The sequence below is a fragment of the Alosa alosa genome, chromosome 15 (genome assembly GCF_017589495.1).
Source record: "Alosa alosa isolate M-15738 ecotype Scorff River chromosome 15, AALO_Geno_1.1, whole genome shotgun sequence".
In the NCBI taxonomy this organism is placed as follows: Eukaryota; Metazoa; Chordata; class Actinopteri; order Clupeiformes; family Clupeidae; genus Alosa; species Alosa alosa.
This window is the reverse complement of record NC_063203.1, coordinates 16,109,615-16,120,422: the sequence shown is the minus strand read 5'-3', so window position 1 is coordinate 16,120,422 and position 10,808 is coordinate 16,109,615. Positions and strand designations below refer to the sequence as shown.

Sequence of the window (10,808 nt, the reverse complement as noted above, 5' to 3'; positions counted from 1 at the left end):
TTTCCGTGTAGACTTGCTTACATTTGTTATTAGAACATTGCAAAGTTAATGAGATAAAATGCTTATTTGAATAAATTAGCAGAAACAAGGATAATATGTATAGCTTACTGACTTTTTTATTGAAAGAATAGCCTATTCCTTTCAGGTGTAAAGTTATCTGCAGTGTAAAGTTTTTTATGTTAGTTATTTTTGTTAGCTTTAATGTCAAGTTCTTCTTTTTTATGTTAGTTCATTTGCATAGATTAATAACAAAAAATCCAATTCAGACTAGGCCAAGCACATTTATGGTAGTATAATTTTCTTTAATACTATTCTAGCTTCTTTTCCTAAATGATCACTATTTTTTTTTTCTTGCTATAAGAATAGTAAAATGTATACAAGCTTGGAAAACAAGTAGGCCTATAGAACATAAAGCTACTTTCCATCAAACTAAGAATTATAAAATAGATACACCAGAACAAACATATCAAAGACTTTTGTATGACATAGCCTGCTATGTCTAACCTGTTTAGAAATGCCTATGCACTGGGGGGGTTTCCAAGTACGTGGTTTAGTGACAAACCTGGGTAAGTTAACTCAGGTAAGTAACCTCCTACAACAAGAGCCCTATATGGCATTGTTTTGTAAGGAGAATGAAGACATGCAGCTCTTCTTTTACCACTTACTCTGAGTTAACTTACCCAGGTTTGTCACTAAACCACATACTCGGAATACCCCCCTGATCTGCCTAATAATTTATTATTGTTTATGCAATCTACAAACTAAAATCTATGTTAATTTTTTAAAGGCACAGGGACTATTGCATGCCTTCATCTCATCACACCTGGATTACTCGGTAACAGCCTTTTACCTGCCTTAACCTCAAATCCACATAACCACCATAACCACCATAAACTTCACCACACATGACTGACCAACGCTCAGCCCAGTCTGTGCCTGAAGTATCTGTGTTGTTAAAGACTGTTTATTGTGTTTGCTTTTTCAAGTGTGTGTATGCTGAAAGCATTTGATGGCAAGTGGTAAAGTTGCATCCCATCTGAGGTTGGTGTCATCTGCTGGTTTGGAAACAGGATGTACTGTAGCCTATATGTGTTAAAGCTCAGACCCAATGCTTATGACCTCTCACATATAATGAGCTGTTGCTCATGAAGTTTAAACAAGATTTTATTTTCATAGGACATAAGTTATACAACAAACATTGTTGCCTAATGTGAGATCTATTTGGATAGGTACTCCAGAGTTTTTTTTTCTGAAACACTTCCGGCTCTACCCTGTAGCTATACACATACATACCTATGCTTTGTGCTGGAAATAAGAATGCACCCTCAGGAAATCACCTAAACGTCATGTCATCTTGCTTGCTCTCTTGACATCAGTCATCCCTTTGAGTTGTTCATTTGAGTTAACATTTATTTGTAAAATATGTATTGTAAACGTAGTATAAGCTGTGCGAGATGGGTGGTATTCTTTGGATTTTCCATACCAACATTTGGTAAGTTATTAAAAGTATTATTATATTATTAATTAAAATCCACTGTCAGTCCTGCAGTCCTCCAGGGAGTGTCAGGCTGTTGCTGCGTAAAATATCAAAAGTGTAGAATAATCATTGAAACCAGAGAATAATACATTACAATTAGTTTTAGCAATATGGGGAAAACTTCCCAGGTTAAAAGTTTCTCATATCCTTAATGAAGATTTTGGTTTATGTCATATTGTAAACGGAGCCCTATGTTTATCAGCCAGAGTAACAAAGAAGTTAAAAAATGACAGTGTCAGCCAGTCTTTAAATGTATTCTGTGTACATGATTCCATGCATTGAAATCACATTAAAAACAATGTCAGCAACTGAGCAATAGCCTGGAAAATCCAGACCCTGATAAGGGTCTGGCAAAGAGCAATGTAATGGCCCAACTCGAGGGGCGGCAACAAGAGTGCATTTAAAAATCTCACTACACGCAATTGGTAACACTAGACCATGTTTACTCTGAATGATTTCGGACTTCGACGCAATCGGATAACACTACGACCAATGTGTACTGTCCTCCAATGTTGCAGCGCTGTCTTTATCAGTTTAGCTGGTTCCCCGGAATGCAGGGGAAAAAGTAACGTGCATCATTGCTCTTTGCCAGAGTGTCTTGCAGAGACAATTCTATTGTGCTCTCGCGAGAACTCTGGATTTCCAGGGTAACTGAGTAAACCAATACATAACAAAATGTTTTTTAGAGTTATGTATGTTTTCTCTAGCTCAATTCATTGCATTAAAATTCATTAGATTCTACTATTCAGTTTAACAAATTGGTCAAAGAGACTTGCACAGTACAGGCATTCATTTTGGATCAGTCGGCTGTATCTTCTAACAGGGAAATGAGCTCAATTTTGGTGTCAGCTTTGTCTCCCAAAACAGAAGTGCCACAAAACCATAAAAACCTAAAAGCCAGGGTTATTTGAAGGACCATGGCTATTTACGATAGTGAAACCATGGTTAATTTTCATAAGGGTATGCTCAGACCAAAGTTTTATAAGTTTTACTGACTGGAAAAGCATCAGTTAGAATATTTTGTGATTATATTCAAATGTAAATGTATTAAGGCTATCACAAACCTCACCTGCATGTATCATACTGTTAATCAAAGTACACTTGACTCCTACTTGACTTCACTTTATCTCATGCAGTATGTCAGCACTGATGTCATCATTCTTATGTGTCCTCAGAACACAAGCTGTGCACTGGTGAGTGTGGTAACCTGACAACGATCACAGTTTTCTCTGACTCCACGGTGATCCTCCCTTGTTGCTTTGACAACAGCATGAATGACCCTGTGCTTTGGAGCAAAGACGGGGAATGCATCGTCCACATCCACAGCTTAAACAGAGTCGATTTCCTGAACCATAAGATGGGCAGATTGACTGTGTTTTTGTCTCAGAGAGGAATTTTTTCACTTTGCATTGACCGGTTCCAGGCTTCAGATGTGGGTGTGTATTGCTGTGAGTGGGGAAACCAGTGCAGGGTAGTGGAGGTCAAGCAGGTGCAACGGAATACTGTGAAGCCCCCAGGGTAACTGCATCTTGTACATTAAGCAATGCACATCATAATGTAGACCATTATGCTGCTGAGACAAGATAAGGCTGGCAGATCACAATGTCGGGTTTCAAACAAGGCTGGAATTAAGGTCCTATGAGGGCCCCACCGCAATACATGTCTAGTAAGCTTAAACTTAATACTTAGGCCACTTAATACATGTGACAGGAGAAAGTAGTTCTAACATGTAATGTCAGTATGTATTTTAACATATCTGATTGCTTTCCTTGCTTAACCCCTTGTTAATATCTCTTTGTGTAGGTGATTTTGTAGTTGAACATGACATGACCACATTATGTTCGGTAAGTATAGGAAACTAAGATATGTTATATTTCTGGAGCAGGGACAAATAAAGCACCTAATATTTTCCTCCACAGCAGCAGTCAGTGAGATTTGGAACTTTCTGTTTGGCACATCCTGAAGCATCCACGTCTGAACTGACGGGTGAGAGACACTCTTCAACAAAGACTGCTTTAACAGTGAGAATGATCTGAGAAAGTTATATCGCAGACTAAGAAACATACTGTAATATCATGAGTTATAGTGGTGGGCTTGTTTAAAGGTGCTGTGAGAATTTTCCATAGTTTAAAACACCCCAAATAACCTAGAAATAGCATCAGAATGTGAATAAACAACTGTTTTGACATAATGTTAAAAATGTAATTGTTAGATAAAAGGAATATCTTTTGCTACAAACAGACAACAGCAGGTTTCCAGGTCAAGGTGCTCTTTATTTACTATGTGGGTCAGTGCTAGACTGACAAAAAGGTATGGGGTCTTCGCCCATATTTATACAGAGATATAAACAAGCGCATGTAGGTTAGAGTGACAGCATCTGGCTATAAGCCCTGATGACAAAACAACAAGAACCAGTCTCAGGCACTTGGGCAATGTGACTTTTCTAAGCCTAAGATACAAGGGTCTGAGACAGTTGTGTGATGCGACTTCTCTGAACCTAAGGTCATACAAGGTTCTGAGACGATGTTTGCATAAACACAATGGTAAAATAAACATACATGATGACAAAAGAACCTAACAGTTTTCTCCCACAGTAAAAGAAGTGAAGTTAAATGAAGTTAAGTGTTATCTTTTCCCCTTGCCTGGGAAGGTTCTCAAAGGCCCAAAGCCCATTTTACAATTGGTTGGTGTTATACACACTTCAGTTCATGGACCTTTTGCTGGTTATCTTGATAAGATTACCATTTGGGAAATGTATGCTTTGCTGTGAATCTAATGTTTCTTTCCAGTCAGGGTATTCTAGTTTACAACACCTATGCCCTGTGTTGTCCAAATATTCCTTGAAGTTAGCATGCAAATTGGCTAACACTGGGCCAGCTATCTTGTACCATGTTGTACCACATTTGGCTGCTGTATTAATTATAATGCAAGTCAATACAACAGTGCCGTATCGCTGCGTTCAAGACAGGTGATAGGTCAGGAGGTCATGACCGTATGATCATAGTTGATTTCACTCACGTCTTCACCCTTCTCTGTCTCTTTCTGATTGATAATGATTACCCCTGCTGTGTCTTCATGTTCCAGCTGAGTCTACAGGTGTCTTGCAGACATACTGTACAGACATACAGATCTATCTGTATTTAGAACATGTCATTAGTAAAAACTAATACACTAATAACATAAGTAAAAAATAATATTTTTATATTAGATATGTCCATGGAAATGGTTTCTTTTCAAACAATTAAATACTATATATATATATATATATATATATATATATATATATATATATATATATATATATATATTCAGAGCCACTGTGGCCAAGCATTTATTATGGTATTCCAAGTCAAGTCAGGTTTATTTATAAATCAAATAAAAGATCAGGACCTGCTAGACAAAACAGTAAAGATCAGACAATTCAAAACAATGTTTGGGAAGCATGAAGGCTAATAACGACTGCAGTACGAACACACAAGAGCAGGGAAGAAAAACACAACAACATGTAAAGGCAATAAAGCCCGTGATAGAAATGAAAAAATAAATAATAAAATAAAATAAAAAACACTCATGCTGAGTTAAAAGTCAGAAAATAACGTGGTATGTAACGTATGTTCTAGACACCATTGATATATTGATATATATATATATATATACCATTGATATATATATATATACCATTGATATATATATATATATATATATATATATATATATATATATATAGATATAGATATATAGATACTGCATTGGACTCTAGAACGTATGTCAACGCACCGCCATACTGCTGAGGTCAATTGGGCATTGGCCTCCAGTGATTTACCGCTCGATTGTTGCCCTCAGCAATATGGCAGCACCGATGACAAAGGTTCTGGATCATCCCGACAGTGCTTTATTCATTGAGTCTTTGCTTTTGCCTGATTCTTCTGATGCATTTTGTGGCGTACCACAGCAAGAGTGGTGAAGAAGTTCCCCATGAAGAGCACCAAGAAGCAGTGGCCACACATAGATACCTTCAAGACAAGAACAAACCAAACAATTTTGAAATGACAGTCTTAATTCTAAATCAGACATCCTCATCTCTCATGATTCGGATTGGTTAGTGGACAGCTGACTATCTCTTGATAACTGCTGAGATCAATAACAAACCACTACCAGAAAATAATAAGCGTAAAACAGCTGATCATTATCACAAAATTAACAGGATGACACTTACATCGTAATTCTGATCACTTTAATTATTAGAGGCATAACAACTGACGGTATTTCCCAATATACCAAAATAATCGTTGAGGAAGAGGCAAAGGAATCCACAATCCTGATCGGTTATGATTAGATTAGATTAGATTCAACTTTATTGAATTGAATCTAATCTAATCTAATCTAATCATAACCGTTTAGGATCGTGGATTCCTTTGCCTCTTATTATTTTGGTATATTTGGTATATTATTATTTGGTATATTGGTATATTATTTTTGGCGTGTACCTTACCTGCCACTCTACACATTCTGGAAGTTGGGACATTAGGTAAAGGGAGATCCCATTGAACAGCTGCCAAAACTGTAATTGGGAGACAAAGAAACAAACAAACATACAGTGAATAAATTACAGACACAGGGAAACTAAATTACAAAACAAGCTGAATAAGGTATTTTTCAAATGATAAGTAGTTCTACGTAAATTGTTGGTCTAGAGTTACAGAAAATAGTGGTCTGACCACACTCACATGACCAAAGAAGAGGAAGGGCAGTAGAAATGTTAAGCCTCTCCACATCCAAGACTGGAAACCCTCTGAGAGCAAACAAACATATTTTCTCAGATACACAACGCAGCACATATTTTGATTTGAGGCAAATTACATATTTGAAATAAGGTCATTAAGAAAACAATTACAATTTTAGCTCTGGTAAATGATAAAAGAATTCTACTGTTTGCAAAAATGTTATCTCTTGAAAACAATCCTTACCCCAATCTTAACCTCTGCTTTAGCCTTTTCAAACTCAAAGAGATGATTTTAAGCTCTGCATCATGGCATGAGTAAACAGCGTTCACCCTAGAATCTCATTTGACAGTGTACTGAGGCATCCCAGACATACCATTTCACATGGCTCTGTGATGGAGGGCTATGTATACTTTGGCCATGGAGTTGCAGTTGGCCAGAAAGACGTTTCAAAATAAGAGTGTGTATCCGCACCTACTGTCAAGTCCAAATTGTGTCTTTCACCGAGAGCCTTGAGCCTATAGAGGCATCCGCTTTGATAGTAGTACTGAAGAAGCTGCAGAAAGCCTGGACATTGAATTAAATTTTGATTAATATTGAAATGTCAGCATTATCACAATACATTTTTGTTGTAAGTAATGTTGGATGAAAAGGTGAGTAGCTGTACTTACTTTGATACATTGAGTAGGCCAGAAACTGGTTCCTAAACATGTGATACAGCTTGCCTTCAGGCCTTAAGAAATTGAAGAGACCAAACATGGTTGAATGAGTGTTTGAATACTATGAATGGGATCTTCTATAATGACCTCAAGAACATGACTGTGCTGCACTGACCAGGTCAGCATGACTCCAGAGAGGAAGGTGGAGATGTAATGGTGGGCCACCCACCACCCTTTAATTCTGAAGTAGAGAAGAACGATTGACAGATTATACACAGACCAGTCTTGATGTCTTTCTTTTTTATATGAGTGTCGGTTGGTGAGCTGACCTGGATCCATTGCTGATCAAGACACTCTCTCGAAGGGTAAGTGTGCAGTAGAACCACACCAACAGGAAGTTGAGGACAGCATCAACAAATCTCATAAAAAAATATTAGTATTAGTCAATAGTTCAATTCACCTTTGTCATTACAGTGGCCTGTATGCAATTGTTTCCACAACTTGGATATAGCTTCTTACCTATAGCTAACTATAAAACGGCACAGAAAAGCAAGCACCAGCAGGATGACCGTCACGTAGAGCTTGAATCTCTCATACTCATCCTTGTAGGCTGTTCTAAAGAAGAACATAGAGGAAAAATGTTTTAAGGAGAGGTGGTCGGGATACACCAGTTGATTCATTTTGCACATCATCACAGTCAAATTACATGTCTTGGATCTCTGTCCTTATGCCATGTACCTCTTTTATATAAAAACATTATTTTTAATAACATGCAAATATATGTTGCAATGCAGGGATATACATGGTACTTACTTGGACTGTTTATTCAGAAGGTTTAAATTCACACTTCCCAGTACAAGACTGAGGTATAACCTGGATTAAGAGATCAATATAAAACAACAAACAATGTTTGACATAATGACATAAATGATACATTTCGATTTTTGCTACAAGATGAGAAAACCTTGGTGGTTTCCTACCCATTTTTCTTTGGTAGGAAAGCTTCCATTTCATAGAAAATGTTCTGTCTCTCACGTATTTGTGAGCGTATGTCATCCAGGGGCTTGGCTTCCTCCTCTGATAGTCCTTTTCTGCATCTGGGAGTCAGATATTTAGATATACAGTGCATACAGAAAGTATTCACAGCGCTTCACTTTTTCCACATTTCATTATGTTTCATCATCTTAAAATGGATTTATTTATTTTTCTCATCAATCTGTAAATTTATATATATAAAAAATAAAAGACTGAAATATTCCATTTACATAAGTATTCAGACCCTTTGTTATGACACTTGCCATTGAGCTCTGGTGCATCCTACTTCTATCAATGGTCCCTTGAGATGCTTCTACAACTACAATTAGAGTCCGCCTGTGCCTAAATTAATTCACTGGACATTTTTGGAAAGGCACACATTAGTAGGATGCACCAGAGGTCAATGGCAAGTGTCAGCATATGTAAATGGGATATTTCAGTCTTTTATTTTTTTATAGATTTACAAAACACTTCAAACACTTTTTTGTAGGGTGTTTGAGTATTGTGTGTAGATTGATTGAAAAATGAAATCCATTTTAAGATGAGTCTGAAACATAACAAAATGTGGAAAAAGTGAAGTGATGTGAATACTTACTTGAGTATGCACTGTATCAATAGATTCTGAAAATATGCATAGTTCAGTTGTGTGTGTGGTAATGTATAATATGTATTCACTTCTGCACTGAACGAGATATGTCTTTAAGACTCTTCTTTTGTTGACTGATGGAGGATGAGAAGCGCTTCTGTAACTTTGACACTTCATCAAGCTTCTGCATGTATAACCTGTGGGTCTCCTAATCAAACATATTAGCAAATTAACTGCTGTGGAGGAAATAAACAAGCAAACAAAACTGTGTGAATCTTGAAGGGCCAGTAAGTTATATTCTGCTCATAAATACAAATTATATATCCAGTCCCTTTAGTTAACATGACATTCATTCTCATTATAGTAAGATTAATCATTTCTTAAGTGAGTCTGACCCAAAATGAGAAGGTACTGAGGCATATAATGTAAGTGTCAAAAAAGTCTTACCTGAACTGTGTAGAACTCTTTCTCTAAGACCTCCCACTCTTTAAGGACATCTGGAATACCTGAGGACATCTTGCCGGTTTCTTGATTAATCAGTAATGTAAAACCGGATAAATATTACTACATACACATGTGAGCTATAGCATTATATATAAACAACAAGTCTCTGTCTAGCTAGCAACACTATTTGAAAAGCTGTTCAAGGCTCTTGTGGTACATGAAGTAGACCTTGCAAGATATCTCCTTGGACTTTGCTTGGATCTGGTGGTTATAAACTTGACTGCTGTAAGAGGGATTAACCCATAGACACATATCCATATATCTGCATACACGTACAAGCACTTTCCAGTTTTTACATTTTTTTACAATGATGAAAATATAAGGCATTCCGGTTACTGTATTAAACAGTAGAAGATTATTTTCCATTCTTTTTTCATAGTGTTTTGGTAAGACTGCTCATGCCTATAGTTGAATTTTCACCTAAATATGCAGACACAGCCCTTCTTATGCAATAATGTTATCAGTTGTGAGCCTGAGATTATAGGTCGTTGTAAATGACTGAGGACATTGGTTTCATCATATTGACTGATAAATCGCTTTTAAAAATGTCTCCAACTTATCTATGATTACGTTGTTTTATGTCATAGGAGGAGGAGACTTTCCTTGATGAATTTGAATATCTGTCTTGAGTCAGAGCTGTTGTGAGCATGCAGGACCCTCTGAACAATCCTTCCTCACAGTCTTGTCTTCTCTCTGTCCTGCGATGGTCTAAACAAAATTGTCAAAAATTAACCAGACCCCCATAAAATAAAATTCTGGAATTCTCCTGGGCCTTGGAACCAGCTACTAAAACCTCCAAGTCTGTGCAAATGTTTCAACTATCAATAAACTTCTACAGACATCCCTCTTGGGCCCTGATTTTGGATGTGTTCAGTAGATTGACGGGGACTAGGGAGAAGTGTTGTACCATTGTTACAACTTGCAGAATTAAGAGCAGATGAATCAGCTTAAAGATCAACCTGACTGCCTCTTACAGTCATTGCATTATTTATCTGCTTGGTAAATCTGCTGATATCACATGTTCTATTGGAAGACCTGAGCTAGGGTGAAGTGACCCTTGTTACAGCTTACACAGATTTTACTTTTTCTGTTTTTCTTTTATTCTGGCAATGTTATGTCAAGAGTATGGATTTACCACAGCCTAGCGGGACCAAACATGTATCTTCTCAGTGCTGAATTGCCTTGAGGATCCATCCATCCAAGGTGTAATATGTAAATGTATGAAAACATGTTATAAAGGTATCAAAATAAAATACAAAATATATCCACAACATGTATAAAAATACAAAAGACTAAAATATTGTCTGCTGCACTCTAGCAGCCACCAAATTGGGCAGTGGTTGCAACTTGCAATTGCCCTTTAGCCTGAATCAGAGAAAACAACTCATCAATCTTTCATTTGTCACGTGCCTTAATGAAAATAAACTCTGACGAAAATTGTCATTTGACTTTGGCCTACATCTTTTTAAAACTCTTTGGCCCTGGAAACCATAAAAAGGAAGTAAAATCATCTGGTCTAATGAAAGGAAGACTGAACTATTTGGCCACAATTCCCAGTGCTGTATATGTGGAAGAAACCAGGCACTGAGCTGCACTGATGTTTGTCCTTCGCTTCTCTCGTCCCCTGAAAGGAACTCTGAATACTTATGTAAATGGGATATTTTAGTCTTTTATTTTTTATAAATTTACAAAACACTCCAAACACCTGTTTTTTTGTGGAGTGTTGGAGTATTGTGTGTAATACTTTCAATATGCACTGTATACAG

General features: G+C 36.9%; 1 protein-coding gene across 1 annotated transcript; it reads right to left on the bottom strand.

Moving 5' to 3' along the window:
- Positions 1–5,286: 5,286 nt before the first annotated feature.
- Positions 5,287–9,605, bottom strand: tmem120ab (transmembrane protein 120Ab). The gene is made up of 12 exons (XM_048264447.1): positions 8,986–9,605; positions 8,628–8,746; positions 7,898–8,014; positions 7,731–7,790; positions 7,437–7,532; positions 7,247–7,336; positions 7,093–7,158; positions 6,930–6,991; positions 6,733–6,825; positions 6,265–6,329; positions 6,030–6,098; positions 5,287–5,550 (listed from the first exon to the last, which is right to left on the bottom strand). Exons 1-12 carry the CDS (start codon positions 9,052–9,054, stop codon positions 5,434–5,436), a joined length of 1,023 nt encoding a protein of 340 aa, XP_048120404.1. The 5' UTR covers positions 9,055–9,605; the 3' UTR covers positions 5,287–5,433.
- Between the last annotated feature and the right edge of the window lie 1,203 nt (positions 9,606–10,808).

Coding starts and splice junctions, on each gene's coding strand:
- tmem120ab (XM_048264447.1), bottom strand. CDS start 9,054: ATGTCCTCAGGTATTCCAGATGTCCTTAAAGAGTGGGAGGTCTTAGAG. Junction 7,337..7,436: donor CGTTTTATAGTTAGCTATAG/GTAAGAAGCTAT, acceptor TTTTTTTATGAG/ATTTGTTGATGCTGTCCTCA. Junction 5,551..6,029: donor CAGAATGTGTAGAGTGGCAG/GTAAGGTACACG, acceptor CTTGTCTTGAAG/GTATCTATGTGTGGCCACTG.